The 25254-nt window shown below is 50.3% G+C and overlaps 1 protein-coding gene across 3 annotated transcripts in view; it reads left to right on the top strand.

Moving 5' to 3' along the window:
• Window positions 1–25254, top strand: part of PCNX3 (pecanex 3) — a 41938-nt gene that overhangs the window by 4473 nt on the left and 12211 nt on the right. The window contains exons 3-22 of one of the 3 annotated variants that reach the window (XM_077328163.1): window positions 563–665; window positions 1773–1812; window positions 2293–2388; window positions 5132–6421; window positions 7732–7861; window positions 7954–8123; window positions 10196–10292; window positions 11475–11586; window positions 13227–13387; window positions 14168–14321; window positions 16563–16595; window positions 17241–17412; window positions 17537–17647; window positions 18251–18342; window positions 19451–19560; window positions 20097–20202; window positions 20532–20624; window positions 20855–21005; window positions 22948–23095; window positions 24133–24310. In XM_077328163.1, the coding sequence (XP_077184278.1) occupies window positions 563–665; window positions 1773–1812; window positions 2293–2388; window positions 5132–6421; window positions 7732–7861; window positions 7954–8123; window positions 10196–10292; window positions 11475–11586; window positions 13227–13387; window positions 14168–14321; window positions 16563–16595; window positions 17241–17412; window positions 17537–17647; window positions 18251–18342; window positions 19451–19560; window positions 20097–20202; window positions 20532–20624; window positions 20855–21005; window positions 22948–23095; window positions 24133–24310 (3547 nt within the window). Of the gene's footprint in view, window positions 1–562; window positions 666–1772; window positions 1813–2292; window positions 2389–5131; window positions 6422–7731; window positions 7862–7953; window positions 8124–10195; window positions 10293–11450; window positions 11587–13226; window positions 13388–14167; window positions 14322–16562; window positions 16596–17240; window positions 17413–17536; window positions 17648–18250; window positions 18343–19450; window positions 19561–20096; window positions 20203–20531; window positions 20625–20854; window positions 21006–22947; window positions 23096–24132; window positions 24311–25254 lie in introns of all 3 variants that reach the window. The other 2 variants (XM_077328157.1, XM_077328174.1) reach the window with 2 other exon arrangements.

Genomic DNA, 25254 nt, shown 5'->3' with positions numbered 1-25254 from the left:
CTTCTAATGGACAGCCAAAGGAGCAGTGCCTGCTTTTTCCCCAGCCACAGGTAAATCTAAAATACTGAGGAACAGTCAGTGAAGCCAAAACACCTTCTCAATTGTTGGAGGGTACTTGGACAGGGCAGCATAAAATTCATGGGATTCGGGGCAGCTTGGATTGCAGACACATTACTGTTTGGCTGTGTGCATGCTCAAAATTGTACCTCTGTGTATTCTATATCTGCCAGTATGTCATCACACCGTGATGTGCGCGCGCGCACACACAGAGTTACCCATAAAGACAGTGCAGCTTTAGAATTTATTTGTCTATTTATATTATCCTCAGTTTTCCTTCGCAGTAGAGACCCAAAGTAGCTTGTCACATTCTTACTTCTTCCATTTCATCTTCTTAATAAGCCTGTATGATAAATTAAAATTGAGAGTGACTGGCTGAGGTCAACTAGTGAGCTTCTGTAGGAGAATGGGGATTTGAACCTCCCCTTCCCAGGTCCTAGTGTGACACACTGTCATCTGTGTTAATTTAAACGCATCTAACATGGCATGTCCTTTTGTTTCACAGAGACCCTGGTGGAGTGGAGATGACCGTGTTCCGGAAAGTCAGTTCCACGCCTCCAGTGAGGTGCAGTTCCCAGCATTCTGTGTTTGGCTTCAACCAGGTCATGGTACGAATGAGGAAGATACCTTGGGCTGCTTCAGTCTGTCATTCCTTTCCTGGGATTTTATAAAAGGGAAAAGCAGTGCTTGTTTTAAAGCAGTTCAGTGCTGTCAAGGGAAATGTATTTAATTTGTACCCCACCACCCCTGTAACTGGATCGCACTGGTTAACAGTAGATAAAACCCTAGAACAAAATCTCTCTAAAAGAACAGAAAATCCAAACAATAAAACCAGAAAAGTCGGCAGCAGACTAAGAACCCATCCCCACTCACACAGAATGTAAAGACGCCTCGGGGGATTAATAGGGGGTAGCCAGATCTTACTTGGTCAGGAGGGGGGAGTCCAGATCTCACCAGCCCTGGCCTCAACCATAGACCACTGAGGCTTGCAGAAGGAGTTTGGGGATGCTTCTAGCCTAGACCAACTGTTGCCTCCCTTCTCAGTATATTTTCATAGAGTTGGAAGGGATCTCCAGGGTCCCAACCCCCTGCAGAATGCAGGAAATTCACAACTACCTGCCCACTCACAGTGACCCCAGTTCCAAGGCTAGATGATGCCTCCTCCCCCCAAAAACCCCAGAATCCCTGGCCTGGAAGAAATTTGCCTTCTGATCCCACTTTTCCTGCCTACCCACTCACAATCTGCCTAAGTTCACAGAATCAGGTTCTATAAGAAGCTGCGTTTTATAGAATGAAAGGTGCTGGGGCTTGTGCCTGTCTGGGTGCACTGAGTTTTCTAAGCGTCCAAGTGGAGAATAAAAGCCACTCTGTGAGAGTCTAGAAACCTTCCTATTATAATGTCATAATGTTTGAGTTCTGTGGGGTTCTGTGGTGAAGTCCTAGCTTTAAATTAAGTTCCTCAGATGGGTAGTGAAATGGGTGCTCTTCCCTTTGGGAGGCAGGGCTGCATCTCTTGAGAGAACTCTGTGTTAAGAGAGTTTTTACTGGCTCCCTTCTCACTTAATGGGTCTCAGTGTTGATCAAGAGATTGTAGTAAAGTGGAGATTCCACCTGCTTCTAGTTCCCCCTTCATTACTGCCTCTGTGTTTGAGAATCCACCCAAAATCCTCTTGCCAAACAGTGACATATGCCTCTGTGTGTGTTTTCCCTTCTAGGATCTGCTGCCTCACCTGGAGGATGGGGGCCCTGTAAGAGGTAAGCAGTAAGAATACTCCTGATCTTGTAGCAATCACTCTGCAGTTGCTCAGTCATTGGAGAGAGTAATTCATTGGGTACATCTCCGCAAACCCCTTGTGTCCAGTCCTTCCCAGTCTACGATGATGTGTGTCCTTTACCAGCTGCTGACTTATTTATTTACCAATTTCATTCATAATGTCCTTTTAACTCCACAGCGAGAACCCTAAGTAGCATACGTGGTTGACTTTCCCTCCCTTTTATCCACATACGTGTGTATCTCCATGCGTGGACAGGGAATGGTAATGCCCCGATGCTTTCAAGCTCTCGAGCCAGAGAGGGGAGTCAGGGTTCCCTCCCTTGCAAAAGGGATGAACAGAGGGCAGACAGGGAGGAAAAGCATAGATTAGGGCCAGAGCGTCTGAGGCTTGTACATGGCCGAGTAATTAGAGTGTCTGAATAGGATGCAGTTTGTGCAGTTTCTGCTGCTTCATTCCGCAGACATCAAGGAACTCGTGCGTGAGCAGGGCAGCAACAATGTCATTGTCACAGCAGCTGATCGGGACATGCTCCAGCGCCATTCCCCTGAGAACTGCAGTAAGTCTCTGGCCTTGTTTTTGGGACAAGAGGGAGCAAAACACGCTGCGTCTGAATCTGTTTTGCCAAGACCTTAAGCAGGGAAGGGGCATCTGCTGCCCTTGCTGGTGAGGTTCCATCAGCTGGCACTACATCAAGCTGATCCTCCGGCCTCCTAAAAATTTTAGGCCTCCTAAAGATTTGCTGCTGATCCCCATGACAGGCCCTGACAAATTTTCTTTGGCTTGAGGAGCCAGACTCATTTTTTCAGCCTTTGGGGTGTCATATTTTTATGGCTACATTTTCTGATTTTTTTTTTTTTTTGCTACTTCAAAGCCTAATCTTAGCTTCCTCGCTATTGCTTGTCATTCTCTCAAAGCTCTGACAAAAACGTTGTGGTATATAAATGATGGGAGGAACCCAGCTTATTATCATTATGATGAAAGCTAGCCAGTTTCTCTTAAGAACATTATTGCTTTTCAAAGCGCCATTTCATTGAATGTTGGAGTCAGCGTATAGAGCCAGTGGCTAAGAAATGAATTCCTCCCCCACCACTGAATGATATAACATGAACAATAAACAAGGAGTGATGAGAACTTCATACAGCAAGATGCATTCTGAAGTGAAATGATATTTTAAAAGCTTTGTGCTTATTCTGAGAATTGCTAGGATTGTTCCAAGGGTTGACAGAACAGAATAAACTGTGAAAATACTAGGCATCCCAGGACCTACAATAGCCTGGTGCCTGGGATTTACCAAGCCTTGGCTTATGATTTTGAGAAGCATGTGTTAATATGTGCAAGCACAGTTCTTTAGCTATGTGAAAGGGTGATTCAGCCTGGAGAAGAGGAGGTTGAGAAGGAACATGATTGCTAAGTATTTGAGAGACTGTCACTTAGAGCAGGGGTAGTCAAACTGCGGCCCTCCCGATGTCCATGGACTACAATTCCCAGGAGCCCCTGCCAGCATTCGCTGGCAGGGGCTCCTGGGAATTGTAGTCCATGGACATCGGGAGGGCCGCAGTTTGACTACCCCTGACTTAGAGGATAGGACCCATGGTAATGGGTTTAAACTGTGTGGGGAATGGTACCGGCTAGATATCCAGGGGTGTGGGGGTGGGATTCCACATTCCAAGTAGTTCAGCAGTGGAATCAGCTGCCTAAGGAGATGGTGAGCTCCCCCTCACTGGCAGTCTCTAAGCAGCAGGTGGACAGATACTTAGAGAGCTTTAGGCTGACCCTTCATTGAGCAGGGAGTTGGTTTAGATGGCCTGTACGACCCCTCCCAATTCTACGATTTGATGATTGTTTGCATCAGGAATCGGCCTGCTCTAAACTTACAATGCTAGGCAAAGGGAGGGAAGCGAAGACATAATCTTAGACTTGTGAGATAGGGGCACATGCACTTTTTGACCTTCGGCTAGATATTGAGGACTGCACGAGGAACAGCTAAATAAGTGATGAGAGGTGGCTGGCAGGCAGGGGGGAGAGCCCCAGAGATAGAACATTTAACTGGTTGTGTGTATGTACTTATTATATGTATGGAGGTAAAGAGCAAAAGATTGCATATTTGGAGAGAGATGCTTTTAGAGTGGCTTTGTTGTGGTATGTTCAAAATGCTCTTTCAGTGCTTGTGAGGTGAAGCACTTACTTGTGATAGTGAGATGTGGGGCAGATTGTAGCAGTTGGAGAATAGCATCGCATGGTGTATTCCCATGTGCCAGCTGTGCTCTTCAGCCTTTTCTCCTGCAGTGTGACCTCCTAAGATGATACGGCAACAACTTTTTTCCCTCCGTGGTAGATCCAATCCTGTGGAAAGGCCTACCAGAGGGGGTGCAAAAGATGCCATCGCTAGATGTATTTAGGAAGGCAATTCTGTTTTCAAGGGCACTGGTTGGACAGTGGACTGTTTAGCAGAGTTGACTGCATTTTTAAACCTCTTTTTGGACTGTTCCCTTGCTTTTGTGTCCTGGGAACTTATTGCTGCATTGTTAATCTCCTGGATTTTAAGGAGATTTGGAGGGATGTAAATACATCAAATCAAATGAGTAAATAAATGTGAAGGAGCTTTCCAGATCTTTGATGCTCTTCAGGCACTGGGTGAAGCAATTGGGCATCAGGAATCTGTTTTTTGTGGATGTTTGGGAAATTGCCCCTGAGCTGGTTTGTGCACATTGAAAAAAGGTGTGTATGTAGCTGTGGAGGTCTGTATATGGCTTGCAGGCTGGGGGAAAAAAGGCATGGAAATACTTTTTAATGTAGTAAATATATTCTATTGAAAGCAACTTTTAAAAGCTGTCTACTTGGGCATGGGGGAAGCTGCTCTCTGAATTAAGGCTGTTAGCCTCCACATGCAGCCGTGCATGCCCATGTGTGCGCACGTTTAAATATCTGGCTACAGTCCCCAGGAAGAGCCTCTTGTGGCGCAGAGTGGTAAGGCAGCCGCCTGAAAGCTTTGCCCATGAGGTTGGGAGTTCGATCCCAGCAGCCGGCTCAAGGTTGACTCAGCCTTCCATCCTTCCGAGGTCGGTAAAATGAGTACCCAGCTTGCTGCTGGGGGGTAAATGGTCATGACTGGGGAAGGCACTGGCAAACCACCCCGTATTGAGTCTGCCATGAAAACGCTAGAGGGCGTCACCCCAAGGGTCAGACAGGACTCGGTGCTTGCACAGGGAATACCTTTACCTTTACAGTCCCCAGAAGCCGATATGCCTTTCGTGTGTTGCCCTGCTGTTTCAGTAATCCTCTCCTTCCTCCCTCTGTAGCTGCTGAGGTGGCTCGGGTGCCCTCTGACCTGGAAGGTGCCAACAGCAGCCTGCTGCTCGTGCCTAAGGCGGAGCCATCATCCAGCGGGAGGAAGCCACCCCCATCTCTCCCAGTCCAGACATCCATTCAGAGCACGGACTCCTCCGAGCAGTCCCCCCCAGCCGGGGCGGGCTCACGACTGCCACGCTGGACCGCCAGCGAGTCGGAGAGTGTGGGGGACACACCACTCAGCCCCCTCATCAAGAGCAGCTTGAGCGAGGAACTCAGCCAGAGCTTTTTGAGCCTGGCACTTCCCGAGGCCAGCAGCCACAGCCGCCGAGAGAAGCGCCGCTCGGGCACCGACTACCAGCCCTTGGAGCCCCGCCAGGAGCGGCCCCTCAAGGCCGGCTCTTCAGACAGCTGTTTCAGCGGCACCGACAAAGAGACCCCGAGCACCCTGAGCAGCTACCGCAGTGAAAAAACCAATTCCACCCATCTGGACAGCCCGTCCCTCGGGCCGGCGCCCGGAGAGGGAGCCCTGGGGGAGGAGGTGGTGGCCAGCCTGTCCCCACCCCCGGACGGAGGCAGCGACACCGATGCCCTGTCGGACAGCGAGCTGCTGCGTTCCCCCGAGCTGGGCCTTCTCGGGGAGCTGAGCTTTGACACACAAAACACGCTGAACTCCCTGGAAACGGTCAAGGGGGACAACGAGCTGTGGGGCGGCCCTGACCCAGAGCAAGTGGTGCGGCCGAAGGAGCTGGGCCTCAAGGGCCGCAGGCGCCTCGCGCGCAAACACGGCAGCTCCTACTTGCCCATGCGCACGCTTCTGGACAGCAAAGCTTACACGGAGGGCTTCTTTGCCGACGAGGACTCCAGTGACTGCAGCGACCTGAGCCGGGCCTCCAGTTTGCATTCGCAGCACAACTACAGCACCGACAGCTCTTCCAGCACCTCGTGCTACTCTCCCGAGCGTCACGCCCCTGCTCAGCACGGGAAGCACCACCCTGCCGAAGCCAAGCCCCCTCCGCCTCCGCCCCCCGAAGGCGCCGTCCTCTCTTCCAAACATTCCCACTATGCCCAGCGCACCGGCAGTACCGCCAGCGCCAAGACCCACGCCCGTGTGCTCAGCATGGATGGGAGTAACGTGGAGGTGAAGCCCCCGGGCCCTCTGACAGTCTCCAAGTCAGACTTGGAATCCCACGCCGGGAAGCTAACGGCAGAGCAGGAATCGGGCAGCACCGTGCGCAGCCAGTCCGCCAACCAGCCTGGCTGGAGGGGGGAGCTGCAAGCCGAAGGGGCCGTCGGAGGAGGTGAGTGCCTGGAATGGCAGGACTTTCTCTGAACCAACAGTTCGATTTGTGCACTATGCCGCCGGAGGATGTAGTGATGGCCGTGAGCAGGTCCAGACAGCTTCGTGGAGGGAGAGGTCCACCAGACATCTCCACATCCGGAGAAAGCAAACCTCTGCATGCTGGTGCCAGGAGGCAGCATCAGAGGAAGACCTGCTTGTTGTTGAGACAGGCTGCTGGGCTAGGTTGGGAGAGGGGGGGGGGCTGAGGATCAGTGGTGGAGCCTCTGCTTGGCATGTAGAAAGTCCCAGGTTCAGTCCCCAGTTAAAACACTGGTCCCCAACCTTTTTATCACCGGGGACCAGTCAACACTTGACAATTTTACTGAGGCCCGGGGGGGAGGGTAGTCTTTTGCTGAGGGATCTTGCCGCCACCTGAGTCCCTGCTCCACTTGTTTTCCTGCCGGCGCCCCTGACTTCCTGCCACCCGCTGGGGGGTGCTGCCAGCAGCAGCTGCGCAATGCTACTCTGAGGGATAGCTGCAGCGACTGGAGAGCACTACAGGTGAGCCAGCAGCAGAGTGGCAGGGCAGCCGCCAAGGCAGCAGTCGAGGAGAAGGACAAGGAGGAGCTGCGGCCCGGTACCAACTGATCCACGGACCAGTCCCAGTCCCCGGACCGGGGGTTGGGGACCACTGAGTTAAAAGATCTGCCAGTAGATGATGTGAAAGACCTGGGACCTGGAAAGCCAGGGCCAGTCTAAGTGGACAGTACTGACATTGCTGGACCAAGGGTCTGATTGAGAATAAGGCGGCTTCATGTATTTATCTAATCCACTGGCCTGATCCTGCAGGGCTTTTCTTATGCTAAATGTTCTTATAATATGGGTCAGCCATTTATGTGCAAAGCTGTTGACGGGGGGAGGGGGGTCTACATCTCCAGGGGCATGCCTGATTTAGGGGGAGTCTGGGAAACAGAGCCTGGTGGACTAAATGGGGTAGGTAACATCTTCTTTGTGTGAGTCTCAGTTCTGGTACAGGCTGCTTAGGGGAGGTTGGGGGATTTCTTATAGAAGCTCTCACAAGAAGGCCGGGCAGGTGGCTGTTGGGCCTGGAGAGCATGAATGGAGGCTGGAAGGTTGTAATTGGGAGTCCCGGCAGAGCGTGTGTGCACACAAACACACACACACACTTGGACTTGTGTCATGCACTTGTTTTCACTCCAGGCCTCTGATTTTAATTTGTATAAACACTAGTCTGCTTCTGTGTCCATGGGCTCGCATATCTTTAACTCAGGCTCCTTGCCGGCCACTCTGGCGGGTGCTCTATTGCAGCTTCCGCCGGTGAGGAAGGGCCCAAGCCGGACCGGTCCAGCAGCGTGAAGCGCATGCAGGCCATGAGGCGGCGGCATAACGCAGGCAGCAACCCCACCCCCCCATCCTCGGTGATGGGATCCCCACCCAGGTAAGACCCTGCCTTCTTCAGACGGCCTGGTTTTTTCCCCCATTTAGCAGCTGCTCACTATTCTTCCTCTCCCCCCACAATGCTTTGTGCAGTTTACAGGATCTGCAGCGGGGCCGGGCCTCGTCGCATTCCCGTGCTCTCACCCTCCCCTCAGCCCTGCAGTTCGCCAGCTCCCTCTTGCTGCCGCGGGGGGCCATCCACGAAGCCTGCAACTTTGACGATACCTCCGAGGGGGCCGTGCACTACTTCTACGATGAGAGTGGTGAGTGAGCAAGGGGGGGGGGGAGGATGCACGGTGGCCGAAGCAGAGCCATGTCAGGGGCTCCTGCGGACGGTGTGCAAGAGGACTGGTGTACCACCTGGATACACATTTCAGCAGCAGGAGAAGATGCTTCCCCCAACAGAAGGAATGCCTTCTGTTCCTGTTCAGTTGAGGATTTCCCAGAATGCTTCATTTTTCTAGACAAGAAAGGAGTAATGGTCTTTCCTCCAGTGGACAGACACACCCAGGATAGGGAGAGGATAACGCTCTTTTTGGAGGGGGCCTTCAATTTGACTTATGAGGACCATGTAGGGTTTTCAAGGCAAGAGGGTGGTTTGCCACTGCCTGCCTCTTTTTAGCAATTCTGGACTTCCTCGGTGGCCTCCCATCCAGATACTAAGGGCTGACCCTGCGTAGCTTCCAGGATCTGATGAGATCTGGCGAGCGTGGTCAGTTGTGGGCACGTCTGGGTAATGCACAAGGGTTGCAGAAGCACAGCCGCTTGTGTTCCTGCTCCTGCCTTGCATCAACTCCTGTTTCGGTGTAAACAGAGCAGGTGTTGCACGAGGCTTAAGGGCTCGCTGAAGTGATAGATTTGTATGTGTGGGTGGTGGCTTAGAGGGGTTGCAGCAGGCGTTGTGCTCTAGGGCAGTGGTCCCCAACCTTTTTATCACCGGGGACCACTCAACGCTTGACAATTTTACTGAGGCCCAGTGGGGAGGGGGGGTAGTTTACTCCTCTACTCTCAACCACTGCCCTAACACTCTCTGGTCGCTATGGTAATGTTTAAACATCCCTTCAAAATAAGATACAGACACGCCACAACAATGAACATAAGGGTCATTTTATTTTCATGGAAATTTTAACTCATGACAATGACAAATCAATGGGAACCCTGAGCTTGTTTCTCTGCAACGAGATAGTCCCATCTGGGAGTGATGGGAGACAATGACACCCAAAGTGTGTTGTAAAGGGCCAGGAGGGATGAAGTAAAGGGCCGGGGGGGGGGGGGGGGGGAGAAGGCGTCCTTCGCGGCCCACCTCCAATTAGTCGACAGACCACATGTGGTCCGTGGCCCACAGGTTGGGGATCGCTACTCTAGGGCAGGGGTAGTCAACCTGTGGTCCTCCAGATGTCCATGGACTACAATTCCCCTGCGCCCCTGCCAGCATTTGGAGGACCACAGGTTGACTATCCCTGCTCTAGAGCTCCAAGGGCCTTGCTGATGGCTGGTGTTCCATGGCTGCCCTGTTCCATAGTTTTGTTCTAAGCCACTCTCCCAAGGGTTTCTGTCTGGTGACGTTGGTAAGAAAAGCACCTTTAGTTGCAGTTCTGGGAAAAAATGGTTTGCACTCAAGAGTCCACCTCAACATTAGTATTTTTTCCCTAAAAAGTTATCTTGTATAGAGTGCACTGTTTTATCCATAGAGAGATGCTTGTTTGAGGAGAGGGGTGTTCTTATTTTATTATTTTACTTTATTTATAACTTGATAATTTATATCCTATCACCGTCATCTCAAAATCTGATAAACATCAAATCATAATCCCCATTGAAACCAAATTAATCCTTCCCGCTCTGGTGGCAGCTAAACTCCCTTGCTCGGAAAACTGGTAAAACAACTCCGGAAGGCTGACAGTGTGGCCTGATGTTCTGGAGCACTCTTGGTGCTGAGGTGACTTGGAGATATTATTTATTTGTTTGTTTGTTTATAGACTTTTATACCGCCACTCTCCAAAGGTCTCGTGGCAGTTTACAGTTATAAAACAATATCCATAAACCATAAACCTCCTCCTCTTATCACAATTAAAACAGACGGCCATCACTTCCCTAGAGAATTCTATACACCCAACCCCCCATCCAGCCCGAGGGCCAGGTTCTCTTCCGATGGAAGTGGAGAGCCAGATCTAACCTATCCGGGGGATCCTCTGATGGTAGCGCCGAAACCCCACCCAGGCCTCAACCATATGCCTGGCGGAAGAGCTCCGTCTTGCGAGCCCTGCGGAAAGCTGGATCAGTAGCAATCTTGTTCACTCCTCGGCATGCTGACCCTTTTCTCTCCCCTCTCCTCCAGGAGTCCGGCGCTCCTACACTTTCGGTATGGCAGGGGGTGGCTACGAGAACCCAATTAGCCAGCAAGTTGGAACAGACCACACAACCAACAGCGGCTGGTGAGGCCTCCTTTGTCTGAGCTCTTAAGCATCCATTGTCATGCTGTGCCATGCTGTAACCAAGGGTCTCTGGCCAAGGGAGTGCTCTGGCCCCAGCAAAGTGCTTGACTGATAGCCTGGCTCTGTGATGATGAACCCCAAAGAGGAAGCCCTGCCAAGGCAAGGATTGCACCGTGTTTGGGGGAACTTTGATGTGGCACTGGCCTCAGGTTATCTTGGCATGCTTTTCTACTTTGCCAAAGAGTCCTGTGTTTACGTAGCAGAGGACGGGGCTATTCCCTGCTTCTGTGCCAGTGACCCCCTTTTTGTCCCACAAGCAGGATCTGCATAGTGCAGAAGGTTGGACTAGATGGCCCCTTCCATCTCTGTTATTCTATGATTCTAGTGAAATTTCAGGACGTCGCCCCAGAGTTTCTAGTCAGAGCCTTTGGGAGGGATTGAGCCAGATACAAACAGGTGCACATGACCTGTAATTGCCTTTAGTGGCATAAAAGATTGAGCCAGACATCAGAATAAACAGTTAGCAAACAAGTGAGCCAGTTTGGTGTAGTGGTTAGGAGTGTGGACTTCTAATCTGGCATGCCAGGTTCGAATCTGCGCTCCCCCACATGCAGCCAGCTGGGTGACCTTGGGCTCGCCACAGCACTGATAAAACTGTTCTGACCGGGCAGTGATATCAGCACTCTCTCAGCCTCACCCACCCCACAGGGTGTCTGTTGTTGGGAGAGGAAAGGGAAGGTGACTGTAAGCCGCTTTGAGCCTCCTTCGGGTAGGGAAAAGCGGCATATAAGAACCAACTCTTCTTCTTCTTCTTCTTCTCTGCTGTGTGGCAGACTGAAGAATCCTGGGAATGGAGGGACAGGGAATTCTTTGGCCTTTCCTGTTTCCTTTCTGTGTTTGTGTGTATGAGAAGTAACTGAACACCTTGCTTCATCAGGACCTTTCTCTTGTTCAGCTTACTGGTACCTTTTGTTAGTGAAGCTTATAAAGAAGCATGTGGCTGACATGGCTCCAGGATTGGAAGGCGAAGTACAAAGAGAATGCTTATAATCCACGGGACCTCTCTGCCCCGTGGCCCTGTTGTCTTTGGGTGTGGTGCTTTCCCATGGACATTGTTTGGGTGATTACTGCCCTTTCACCCATTGTTTGCTTTGGCAGGGACAGACATTCACATTCTTCTAGCTTCAACTCCGCAGAGGTGCCTGAAGGAACTCCCGCCCTCACGCTGCTGCAGCCACGGCCCGTGGTTCTTCAGGGCATGCAAGTGCGCAGGGTTCCTCTGGAGATCCCCGAGGTGAGAACAACCCCCCCCCCCCGAATTCAAAGTGGTGATGGGTCAGGTCCGAAGAGCATCTCCATGGAACTTCCATCTTGGAATCTGTCTTAACTAGCTTCTGGAAGCAGGGGGCTGTATTGTTTTCTCTTGGGAGCTTGTGTGATCTTTACAAATAAGAAAACCAGTCTAAAACTCCAGCACTTCCATTTGTACTTGTGCCCTGCTAGACAGGAAGTGTCAGACTGGCAGTTTTTCTCACCTGTGTTTGCTGTCACTGTGCTTGCTGCACTTGTACCTGGCACTGTGCAGACGAGGGCGAGGAGGGAAATAGCAGCATGTGTTTAAGGAGCTTTGCTATGAGGCAGGCCTCTTGAGAATTGGACAGTCATGCCAAGGGTGGGCATGTAGTAAGGCAAGCCCCTGCAGATCCTGGCCTCTGTTTTGTTTGTTTTTTTCCTTCGCACCTGTAGAAAGTGGGACAATGCCTTTTTATTCCCAAGTGCCACTGGAGCGTTGCTGATATTTTTGCCCCTTTTCTTGTCTTACACAATTACCGCTGTGTTTTTAAATGTATTGACTGCCATTCCCAGGCCAATCTGGCTTGTGACAGTTACAGTAAAACCCCTGATAAAATTACAGAATTCCTAGGCAGCATAATTCCATCTTACTCCTGCCCCCCTCACCAGTCCAGCACAGGCCGATGGCCCTTCCCCTGCCCCCGCCTTCACCCAGCCTTGGGAGTGGGGCACTTCTTGCCCTAGGTGTTCAGGGTCTCCTGAGGAGGGACTTCAGATCTTCCATAGCCTGGCCTCAAAAAATGCCTGGTTGGAAGAGCTCCTTCATGCAAGCCCTGGGGAACTGATAACTCTTTCAGGGCCCTCAGTTCTTCTGGGAGCTTATTCCACCAGGTTGGGACCAGGACCGAGAAAGCAGGTCCTGGACCACAGATGGCTTTAAAGGTTAACACCAAAACCTTGAATGATCTGGAGTGCAATTGGCAACCAATGCAGCTTCCCCAACACAGGAAAAAGTGCTATTGAACTTCAAGCTAGTCACTTGACTGCAAATCAACACGGCTGTTTTTTTTAAACAGGTTTTATGGGCAATATATAAAATACTAGATTTTTTTCTTACTGTGCCCCAGGGAGGCCAACAAGGAGGGCATGGAAGCCAGAAGCTTCCCCCTGTTGTTGTACTGCAGCAGCTGGTCTTTAGAGGGATATTTCATTTGGATGTGGAAGTTCCATTTTCTCAGTCATCATGGACAGATCTGCCCTTTGAGAGTACCTGATCCGCTTTTAAAGGCAACTGGGTATAAACGTTGCCGCATCCTTTGGCGTGGCATTTTACCAGTTAATTGGTCTTTGAGTGAAGGTGGCTGCTTTTTGTCTTTTATTAAAGTTTTCCCTCTCTGCTTTTCCTCCCTTTGCTTAGTCTTATCTGCCTTTCCCAACCTAGCCTTTAACATCCTTGTGTTTTCAAGCATTTACTTTTTTCCTAGCATGCAAACTATTTGCCGATACTTCTTGTTCCGAAAATCTGAGGTTGCTATGGTATGCAACCTGCGCCTGGGTTTGTGGGAAGGAAATAGTTGCTGCAGAGGTCAGCAGACAAGTCGTTTCTACACCTGCTGACACTTTGTTTTCCACCCTCCTCAGTTTGACCTTCTGGACCAAGAATCACTGCACGAGTCCCAGGAGAACACGCTGATGATTGAGGACAAATGCCACCCACGCCAATACTACAAGTTCTGGGTGCTCCCTGGGCACTGGATGCGTGTGCGCTACGACCGCCTGGCCCTGCTGGCTTTGCTGGACCGGTAAGCACCTGAGCCAGTAGCTGGTCTAGCTGTCCCAGGCTAGTCTGCGGTTCTCTGTGTCATGCCAGGCATGGAAGCACAAGCAGAAACCTGCAAGATCTTGCCACATTGAAAGTGTTGGAGTAGGAGGCGGTGCCTGGTGCCTGCAAGGATATTGGTTCTCCACTGCTTTTGGTTTTCTCAGCCTCATCGCTATCCAAAGCTTTGGGGAACTGGAAGCCTCGTAGATGTGCCTTGCTAGAAGGATTCTCACATTGCACATGAAGGTGAATGTGCACAGTCATTTGGGGGAAGCGTCAGAACCATTTGCTGCCTGCCCTCAAAAGAGCTTTTCAGTGTATTCCTGTAGATCAGTGGTTCTCAACCCATCTTGATCTACCCCACAAGGCTATTGTGTAGATCGCGTCCCCCCCTCGGCCAAGCTGCTTGCCCTGCCACAACCCCTATGAAAGGGTCATTCAACCCCCAAAGGGGTACTGACCCCCCATGTTGAGAACCATTGCTGTAGATGCACTGATAGATTCTTCCTCATTACTGTGCTCCAGTCAGCAGTTTCTGTAGGATTTTGTGCTGGGCCCTGGCTGTGACTGGATGTTCTATGCCCTGCTCCCAGGCGCTATCAGCATTCAGCAAGCAAGGCCCAGCATGCTGACCGGGTTCCCAGAGCTCAGAACTGCCATATAATTAGTGACCAAACAAAGGTGTGGATTACAGGCATCCTAGAACTGGGATCTTCAGTATTAGTTCAGACAATTAACAATTGTTCTTCTGCTTCTCCAGGAACCGGCGGGTGGCAGAAAATGTGTTTGTGGTGTCGCTGGTGAGCTTGGTGGCCTTTCTTGGCTATCTGCTCCTCCTTCAGGGCTTCTTCCAGGACATTTGGGTGTTCCAGTTCTGTGTGGTCATCGCCAGCTGCCAGTACTCCCTGCTGAAGGTAAGGCCTTTCCTTCCTTGAAAGTGCACAAACACGTGAAGCTTCCTTATACCGAGTCAAGACCATTGGTCCACCAAGGTCAGTATTGCTTACTATTGTAACCTGGCAGTGGCCTTCCAAGGTCTTGCGTAGAGGCCTTTCATATCACCTACTGATGGCAGGCAGGCATTGAGCCTGGGACCTTCTGCATGCCAAGCTGATGTTGTGTCTTAGCTTGATCCATACGCAGTCTGGGCCCAGTGTACCTGAGGGATGGCCTCTCTGCTTACACCCTCCAAAGAGCCTTACACTCTAGCACTTCCAACTTCTTGGTGATCCCTGGCCCCAGGGAAGCTCGCTTGGCCTCAACCAGAGCCAGACCGTTCTCCATCCTGGCCCCCACCTGGTGGAACGAGCTCCCAGAGGAGATCAGGGACAGATGGAACTTGAACAGTTCTGCAGGGCATACAAAAGGGAGCTCCACCAGACATTTGGTTGAGGTTGACTCGTGCCATCACTTCCCAAGGGCCCTCCTCCTGAGCCTCCCTCCTGTGGCGTACCCACCATAATTCCGCCCAACCCATTGGGCTATCAGTATGAGTTAATTTAACATTCCCCACATTTTTCTACTGTTCCATGTTGCCTTTTGTTTCACCTCATTCATTATTGTTAATCTAAGTTATCTGTATTGTTTCTGTTTTCTGTGAACCGCCCTGAGCCTTTGGGGAGGATGGTATATATAAATATAATAAATCAATCAATCCTGGCGCTCAGGCTGGCCACAGCCAACTCCATCCTTTTCTGCTTGTGGGGCCGGGCCCCCAGGCTGCCCATCCCAACCAATGAGACATTTGCTGGTGTCCCTCGGCCTTGATGACTTTGGATTTGAATGGCATTTTGCCATGTGTGGATGCCTTCTGGCCCCAGATGGGGGTGGGACTCCTGTCCTTTGCACGTTCCTTTAGGTACAAGGGTCCCTTCCCATGTAGTGAGGAGGAGGTTGGGCCTTTGGTTGAGCCAAGTCATTGGAGGATCTCTGCTTCTGAGATAAAGGCTTGGGTCATGTGCTCCTGCTGGACTTCTATTCTTACCTTGTGGCGGTCGTGGGTTGTCACCGAGAGCTTCAAAGCTTCCCATGCTGTTTGAGCAACTTTGCTCGACAAAGGGGTGGCACCAACCAGGAGCTGCTTTACAAGAAAGCCTCCCTCAAACACTCAAGTGCTTTTAATGATCAGCTGAACCCAAGGAGCTCTTTCTGTGGTGTACACGTGGAATGCTATGATGGTGGTTGGGTTCAGGTTGATGCAAAATATACAGTACATTATAGGCAAGAGACAGGGCAAGGAATGCCACAAATCAACATCCCAACTTTAAAATGCACAAGTACATTTTGAGAAGCATTTTGCTTATGAAATGCAAACTTGGTTGTATGTTTGTATTATTATTAGAACTTTAAACAATTGTCCTTCTGCCTACTTCAGTGTTGGATGACATATATTTCCAAATAACTCCTGCATCTGTTGAGCAAAGCCTTTGATTAATAGCATTTCACATTTAGGCTGATCTACATTTTGGCATGGTTTATGAAAAATTTGTCTCTGAGGCGTAGCGGCATGTGTGGCCCAGGCTGCATTGTGAGAACTGTCTTGTTATTTGCAAAGATTCCCCCCCCCCCATTTGAGAAATGTAAAATACACCCCCCAAAAAAAGTTCAGTGGATGAATGTTCAGTTTAATTCCTGGCATCTCCTGTTAAGAGTCAGGTGGCAGGTGATGTGGAAGATCTCTGCCTGCAACTAGGAGAGTCACTGTCAGTAAGGCAAGACTCACCTTGGTAGACCAAAGATCTTGATTCAGTATAATGCAGCTTCAGGTGTTCACCTCAGATAAAACATGTGTGTTTTAAACTTGGGATGTTGATTTAACCTGTTTTTGCCCATAGTGCACAGGGGCATGGTTTTCCTGGGCAGTCTTGACTTGCTGACTGTCCATCATGTGTTGTGTCTGGACGTTAGGAGAATACCAGCAGACAGAATTTGGGCTCTTCTCCCCTTCAAATGCTACCTCTTCCTGCCACCCCTCTCTCCCGAATACCTAGCACCTGGGGCAGCAGACACAGATCTCTGTCTGTGGTGAATTTTCAACATTCCTCTATCAGTGCCAAAAGTGCTTTCTGGTAGGGACCAGAAATCTGATTTTTCTACTGCCTCCTGACTACTTTTGGGAATGCTGGATTTTCATGGTGGTTATTGTTATTTTACAGAGCGTGCAACCTGATGCTGCTTCTCCGATGCACGTGAGTATCCAACTGTCACATCTTTGGTGGGATTCTTACTGTGTAGTTATTGTAGGTAGCTTGGTGGAAGAGAAGGGCTTCTCTTTGCTGAGAGCACCTTCACCTAGTGAATCTTTGGCACCAGATAGGCTTCATAAACAACCTCTCTGCATCCAAGAGCCATGGAGAGGGGCCATGCAAGCAATCGCACTCCTCGATGAGCAGCTCCTAATAAGCAAAAGTAGCATCAGATGTCCTTCTCCAAAGCCTTTAATGATACCCTGGAGACATGACCTGAGAAGCATTAATGCAGCATTCCCTTCCCAGCAGGCGTCCTTCTGCATGCGTCCTTCTGTTTAAACATAGGCTAAACTAGGTTCCTTTCTCCCAGATAGAGAGTGACAGGCCCATGCTGAATGGGAAGGGGAGTGGGTATATATTTTATTGTCCGCCTTCTTGATATTTTGCTGTTCTAAATATGTTTTAATGGGTGATTTTAGGGGATTTTATTGTATTTTATTGATTTTGTAAACCGTCGCAAGACATTTGAGAGCAGCAGTATATAAATATAAATAAATAAATATAAATAAATAAATATCAATAAACGCTGAGCCCAGCACAAAGCAGGCATAGCCCCTGCTCTACAACCACACCCTCTGTCGGCAGGGGCACAACTGGATCATTGCCTACAGCCGGCCCGTTTACTTCTGCGTGGCGTGTCTGTTGATCTGGCTGCTGGATCTGTGTGCCCGCGCAGTGCCCTTCCCTCCTGTTGCCTTCTATGGCCTGGCACTCTTCTCTGCTGACTTCTTCTACTGTGCCCGTGATGTGGTTACTGGTGAGTGGCTGAATGTGGAGTGGGGGAGGGGTATGGGTTTATTATGCAGGAGGATTATGGAATCTTTGGGCAGTGAGGTGGTGGTGGTGGTGGTCTTCGACTTGATTTCTCTCCTCCTCCCCAGTTTTCATCCTCTGCTTCCCCGTCATCTTCCTCTTTGGACTCCTTCCTCAAGTCAACACATGTTTCATGTATCTTCTGGAGCAGGTGGACATGCACATCTTTGGCGGAACAGGTGAAGAAAGAGCGACAAAGGGAAGGGCAGGAGGGGGCTGAGGATTCTTGGGGTCCACTTGGAGGCATGGAGCTTCCCCTTAATTTCCAAAAGGCATCACTGACGTGAACCTCCATTGTTTGTTCTAGAGTTGGGAGGTGACTCCAAAGGTCATCCTGGGTTAAGACTGCAGGGCCCTGGGCTTGAATCTGCGTTCTGTCAGTGACCTTGGACTAGTACCTTGCAGGATTGTTGTAAAGGGAAGGACCAATTGGCCTGTCTAGGAATTTCTTAGAGGAAGGATGGTGTAATGATGTTACAGACTGCATTTGTCTCCGATTGCACCTCATTGGCTGGACCACTTACTTGTGGGACAGAGCTCCCTCTCCCCAGTGGGGAAGTGGGTTGGTAGTCACTTGTTGGGAGAAACCTTGCATTTAGCTCTGTCAAAGAGTTGTACTGTTGGGATTTATCGATGTGTTAATGTAAGAGGCAGGGTAACAACAGAGCCCGTAATGCCCTATAGTGGGCAACAGATGGTGCTGTGCCTGCTTTCTTCTGCTAAGGGTGGGTCAGCAGGGAGGAGACCAGGGGCTTATGGGTCCACCTCCTTTCTCTTTTCAGCTGCTACCAGCCCACTCACTGCCCTCTTTGGACTCCTCCGCAGCATCCTTGTGGCTGCCCTTCTCTATGGTTTCTGCCTTGGAGCCATCAAGGTACCTGGTCCCTGGGGGGTGGGGGATGCAGATTGGTCTAGTCTGGCCTTATGGGAATGAGATGAGTTTTTTACTAAGCCCTGGGTAACATCAAGGCTGTGAAGGGACTGTTTTTTGTCACTAGGTGAGAGTATGCTGAAGTGGACCACCTTGTAATTTTTGCCCCCCAGGATGAGTTTGATTTCCCTCCTGGTCCTCCATGCTCTCCCCACTCTCTTCCACATGCTCATTGAGAGAATCGACCCTGAGTTTGCCCAGTCAAGAGATGCTGGTGGATGGTGGGGTTGCCCGATGTCCCTCTGATTGATTCAGTCACTTAATGGAAGAGATATGGGCAGGGTGAAATCACTGATTTTCTCATAATGCTAGAACTTGGGGCCTCCGATGTCCTCGATGGGCCCTACTTTCAGGAAAGACAGACAAAAGTACACAATTTTACTTGTATAATTAAATTGCTAAATTATTTGGCAAGATGCAGTGATGGGAAGCCACTTGTCAGGTTTTTCTAAGAGATTTATCTGATGTTCAGAGCTCCAGTGTTCCTCATCCATCACAGCTGAGAATAAAGCCCCCATAGGAACATAAGAGCTCTGGTGGATCACGCTAGTGGTCCCTCTAGTCCAGCTCCCTTTCTCACTCATTGGCCAACCACCCCCTCTGGAAGTCCAACAACAAGGCACAGATGCCTTCCCCTGATGTTGCCTCCTTGCACCAATATTCAGAGGTTTACTGCCTCTGATTGTGGAGGCTCCCTTTAGTCTCCATGGCCAGTATCCACCAATAGGCCCATCCTCCACATTTAGAGGTAGTCTTCCCTTTGAATACCAGCTACTGAGGATGGGCAGCATAATGGCTGTCACCATCAGGTGGTCCTTGTGAGCTTCCAGAGACATCTGACAGCCACTAGCAGCAGTGGGGCCAGGGCGAGATAATATTTTTAGTCTGACCATTGGGGCATGTCACTAAGATTGGGTGGGAGGAATTTTGGGGGGGAGTGGCCTTTTTAAGGCTGCCTGTTGCTGAATTAATTGGGATTAGGCTTCAAGAGGTTCAGATGTGGGGGAATCCACTGGGCTTGACTCTCTTTCCTCTCATTGCTTTCCTCCAGGCACCGTGGAGTGACCAGCACGTGCCCGTCTTCTTCTCTGTCTTCTGCGGCCTCCTCATGGCTCTCTCGTATCACCTGAGCCGCCAGAGCAGCGACCCCACTGTTCTCTGGTCTGTGTGTGTGTGTGTGTGGGGGGGGGGTATTGTAGCAGAGCCTAGGGCAGTGATTCTCAAGGTGGGGGTTGCAACGCCTCGAGGGGTCATTCAGCCCTTTACCGGGGGTCACAGCGGCAGCATAGTGCTGGCCTCCTCCATGCCGCCTCGGAGCTCACTGAAGCAGCGTGGAGGAAGCCAGCACCACGGCGAGCACTGCGGCGAGCAGGAGTGGCAGCGGGGTGTGCACATGCTTGTGCACATGTCGCTGTCCCTGCTGCGGGGGTGGCAGCATTAGGGCGGTTGAGAACCACTGGCCCTAGGGGGTTAGTTATGGGGAGATTAGTTCAGGGAGAGATTGCTGCACTGGAGGTTTTTCCCTGCAGCAGCAGTGAGAGAATGAGGGTGCATGGTGCTGGTTGTGCTCTGGGAAGTGGGAGGGAGGAGAGTTACTAGGGAGTCTCCAGATGGGTGTACAGTAGGGAGGGGGGGAAAACTTGACTTTTGGGGTCTCAACAAGGGTGTCTCTATCACCCCCCCCCCCCCCCCAACAGGGCTTTGATCCGGACCAAGCTGTTCCCCGAATTCGAAAACCGCAATGCGGAAAGCCCCCCTGTCGGTGTTAAGGATCCACTGCCTGAGAAACTGCGCAGCTCTCTGGTGAGGGGCTTTGGGGAAGAGGTGTGGAATTGCTGCAGGTGGGGGTACTCCAAGCAGTATTGGGGCCCCTGCTGTGCAGGTGTGTTGCTCATCTGTGCTCTTAATGGCAGGAATGGAGCCCCACTAGGCAGTAAGCAACGAACACGAGCAAGTAAAGTAGTAGTCAGTATTGTGGAGTTGGGCCGGCCTGGGGAGGCTTGTAGGCGGGGAGGAGTTAAGGGGCCAGGAGCAAAGGGCTGCTTATCCTTGGAATGAGGGGGCTGTGCGTCCCAAAAGCCCCAGCCTCTCACTGTGTCCTTTCCTTCCGTCTCTTCCTCGCCGTCCCGCAGAGAGAGATCCTTCACTCGGACTTGGTTATGTGTTTGGTCATTGCTGTCCTGACGTTTGCCGTGAGTGCCAGCACGGTCTTCATCGCTCTTGAGGTACTCTTGAGAAGAGGGGCATTCTAGGAGGGGGGGTTGGGTCACAAGCACTGCGCCTCCTGTGGTGTCCCTGGGTATTGCTGATCGTACCTCGCATGGTGGGGGCGAGGCTGGTGGGGGTCGCGCCATCTACGTATGCAGAGGCGTCTGTCGTTTGCGCTTGAGCCGTAGGGATTTTTCCAGTTGTGTCTTTGTGTTCGCTCCCTTTCAAGTCCTGTCTCTGTGCTTAGTCTGTTCTAGGGTATGTGCTCTATGCCTTGGCGGGCCTGGTGGGCTTCCTCACCCACTACCTCTTGCCCCAGCTACGGAAGCAGCTGCCCTGGTTCTGCCTCTCACAACCGATGCTGAAGCCGCGGGAGTACAGCCAGTTTGAAGTGCGCAGTAAGTACTAGGTGGTGCAGGGGTACGTGCATGCCTTCAGTTTGCATTTGTGTTGTCCTCGTCTGGGTGCAGAGATTTTAGCCCCGGCAGCTCCACTTCCTTTCCGCCCAACCCGTCAACAAACCTTGTGGGACTCTGTTTCCAGCTTGCTTTCCGGCAGGCCTCCTGGTGTAGAGCTCGTGTATTCTGGAGGGCTTTGGAGTGAATTGGGTTGTTGATTCTTTCTGGGCTTCAGCATCAACTGTCTTTTTAAAGGGATGTTTTAGCTTTTATTGTTTTATGTGCTTAGTGACAAAACATTAAGGTGAAGAGGGATGTAGATGAACTGGAGCTTGTGCAGAGGAGGGCAACAAAGATCGCGAGGGGTTTGGTGACCAAGACTTATGAGGAAAGGTTGGGGGAGCTTGGTCTGGTTAGTCTGTAGAGGAGATGACTGAGAGGGGGATCTGATAGCCATCCTTAAGTATTAAAAAGGGTGCCATATAGAGGATGGAGCAGAGTTGTGCTCTCTTGCCCCGGAGGGATGGACCAGAACTAATGGGATGAAATTAATGCAAAAGAAATTCCGTCTAAACATCAGGAAGAAGTTCCTGACAGTTAGAGCGGTTTCTCAGTGGAACAAGCTTCCTTGGGAGGTGGGAAGTTCTCAGTCTTTGGAAGTTTTTAAAAGAGGTTGGATAGCCATCTGATGGCAGGTGACAGTGGATGAGCGATAGGGTTGTGAGTGTCCTGCATAGTGCAGGGGGTTGGACTAGATGACCCAGGAGGTCCCTTCCAACATATTATTCTATGATTCTAAATCAGTAGGTTCTCGATCAAATCAAGCCTAAGTTCTTCTTGAATCTAAAATGGCTTAACTGAGAGAAATCCAATCTCCTGGTAAATCAATGGATTTGAGGATGTTAGAACTCTTATCAGCATTTGAATGCATGGAATATAGTCAGCAGTTGCATATGGACTTATTTTTAGATATTTGGAAACTATAGAAATGTATGTATAGGACCTCCACCACTGTTACATTTTTTCCTTATCTTTTTATTTCTTTTTCAAAAAGTATTTAGTTGCAGGATTTTAAGGTTTTTCTCCCCTTGTTCTTTTTGAGTAGTGGTTAGGAGTGGGTGGCTCCTTATCTGGTGAACCGGGTTTGATTCCCCTCTCCTTCACATGCAGTCAGCTGGGTGACCTTGGGCTAGTCACAGCCCTAATAGTGCTGTTCTCACCGAGCAGTTATATCAGGGCTCTTTCAGCCTCACCTACTTCACAGGGTGAGGAAAGGGGGGGGAGGAAAGGGAAGGCAATTGTAAGCCACTTTGGCTTACAGCATGTGAGAACCAACTCTGCTCCTTGTAAGAAAAAAATATTAAACTGAGGCTAATCATACTTTTGTCACGTCATGATACGACAGAGCTCACTGGAAAATATAATATTCCTAGGAAAAATTGAAGGCAGGAGGACCCAAGGAAGATGAAAGATGAGGTGGATTGACTCAGTCAAAGAAACCACGACCTCCAGGTTGCAAGATCTGAGCAAGGGCGTATTAGAGGTCATTTATTCTTATGACCCCCATAAATCAGAAGCAGTTTGATGGTACATAATGCACACTTCAATTTTTAGCTTCTCTGCGAATTCCTTGCAAGATATAAGTGGATTCACTCATACACGTGTGTTGTGCAGGTAGTTCCGTATTCCTTCTCTAGGTGGAGAGGCTGCCATCAGAGGGCTCGGTGGCAGAGGAAATGGTTGGCTTGCAGAAATGTGCCCAATTAAATCCCTGATGTCTGTAAGCACTGGGGCACTGCCCAAGACCCAATTCAGCTCCTGCAGGTCAGAATAGACAGCGGCATGCTAGGTGGTCTGCTCTGCTCTGTGGCACTTTGGATGCTGACGGACGAGATGCCACAGCAGACCATGACAGACTCCTCTCCCCCCACCCCCCTTTCAGGTGCTGCCCAGCTGATGTGGTTTGAGAAGCTCTATGCCTGGCTCCAGTGCGTGGAGAAGTACTTCATCTACCCAGCCGTGGTGCTCAACGCCCTCACCATCGATGCCCATTTCGTCAGTGCCCCGCAGCAGGACAAGTTTTGCATCTAGTAGGTGCTGCACCTTCGATTGCCACCCTGCTTTGTGGGATTGGCTGTGGGGGTGGGGGTGTATGGGTTGGTGATTGGGTTGCACTCTGTGAGCGACTGCCAGACCTGCACAGGGGGTGTGTGGTGACCCAGTCACTAAAATCCTTGCCACAGGGACAACTGGACTCTGCAGCTGTTACCAGTTGCAGCTAATTAAGGAACGTTTTCCAATGGGCATCGTGTCCTTCTGGTTCTGGGAAGGAACAAGCAGCTGCTGGCTCATGAAGGCTTCTGTGCTTAGTTCCCTCCTCTTGAACTCCACAGGCTCTCTTACAGCTGTAAGCATCAAACTTTTGCAGGGCTTCCCAATGGGCTGAGTTGTAGGCTGGGACTCAGTTCTGGGTCTTTCTTGACTGCCCTGCATGGCCAGATGTGCATGTGTCATGCTCCTTATGACTGTTTTGCGCAAGCGTGGGACTCTGTCTGGAACTGGGCCTGAGGGGACATGATTGCTCTCTTTAAGTATCTGAAAGGTTGGAGGAGGGCAGGGAGCAGTTCTTGTTGACAGCAGAGGATAAGACCCATAGGTAATGGTTTTAAACTCTGTGTAGAACTGCATTGGCTATTTTTCACAGTCAGGGTAGTTCAGCAGTGGAATCGGCTGTCTAAGGAGGTGGCGAGCTCCCCTTTACTGGAAGTCTTTTAGCAGTGGGTGGACAGATACTTACAGATGCTTTAGGCTGATCCTGCATTGAGCAGGGAGTTGGACTAGATGGCCCTTTCCAACTCCATGAATCTGTGAGCCTCTGAAAAATGCCAGTTCTCTTCTGAGATGCAGGTCTGTAACTCCTCTGGTTGCAAAGGCCCGCTTAAGTCTGTGCTCAAGGATGGGCAGAACCACAGAAGCCAAAGGGAAGGGGCTGAGCGGGGCTTCCAGAGACCAGAGCGCGAAGCTTAAAAATGTACTTGAACAACAGTGCGGCGGATTCACCTTCCGGGGTTCTTTTCTTAAAAACAAAACACTGCGTGCCCCTTTCTTTCTCCCTCCTCCCTCCCAGTTGCCGTGCCCTTCTCATCACCGTGGCGGGCATGAAGCTTCTGCGGTACTCTTTTTGCTGCCCTCCCCAGCAATACGTCACGCTGGGCTTCACCGTCCTCTTCTTCCAGTTCGACTACAAGCACTACTCAGAGGGCTTCCTCACCGACTACTTCGTCATGTCAGTTCTCTTCAGCAAGGTGCGTGGTTGAGGCCGGAACAATCAAATACAGCCCACATCACCTACGAGCCTCCATCCATTCATCTCCACTAAATAGAAACTGAAAAATAATATTATGCTGTATTTTGTTCGTAAGGTAGACTAGGAGGCAGATTGACTTAACTAATGAGCAGGAACCGTGGAGCACTGCAAGGTTTTAATAATGTTATCACTGTGATTTTATAATATGATGTACGAGATGTGTGTCGTGAATCACCCTGAGTCTGCTTGCAGGGAGGGGCAATATATTAAACAAATAAATAAGGTCTAGTTATGGGGCTTTTTCAGCTGGCATCTTAAGAATGTCACTAGTTCGGGGGGGGGGGGGCGAGCAAAGAATTGTGGGAAACTATAGCATTATCACAGAATAGTGCCTTCCTCTGGTGACTCCCCCTCCTTCCCCCCAAAAAAGCTTATTTCTCGTAGGAGTTTTTATTGACGCGTCATTAGGAGCAAGCAGCCCGTGAAATGCTCCAGTCCCAAACCACTTACATAGTTTTAGACTTGTAGGCCACTTCTCTTCAAGTGTCCTCAGGGCACCTTATAACAATTTAAGGGCTAAAAACCAGTGCAATTTAAATTCAAAATCTTTAAAAATTGATCAGTCTGGAATAAAAACCAAATGAATGAATAGGTTTCTGCAGCAGGAGCCTTTTAGAGAGTTTTGTTGTTCTATTGGGTGGCACATATCCCTGTTGAGCAAAGGTGAGCCAGGCTGGCAGGTGAGGAGCTGAGAGAGGAACTGCAGCAGAAAGAAATGCTTAAAGGATAAAAATAGGAAGGGTGGTCTTTGTGCTCCCACCAAGCATGACTGTATGGCTGCCTGTGTTGTCTGTCCCCTTTAACCCTTTAAGCCTGCTTTTAGCCAAGGATGCGGGAGGGGCCCAGAACTTGCACAAGCCTGAGAACTCCTGCTTCCTCACA

Source organism: Paroedura picta, chromosome 1 (assembly GCF_049243985.1).
Source record: "Paroedura picta isolate Pp20150507F chromosome 1, Ppicta_v3.0, whole genome shotgun sequence".
In the NCBI taxonomy this organism is placed as follows: domain Eukaryota; kingdom Metazoa; phylum Chordata; class Lepidosauria; order Squamata; family Gekkonidae; genus Paroedura; species Paroedura picta.
Note: the sequence above shows the minus strand (reverse complement) of the source record. Positions and strands in the feature narration are given on the sequence as shown.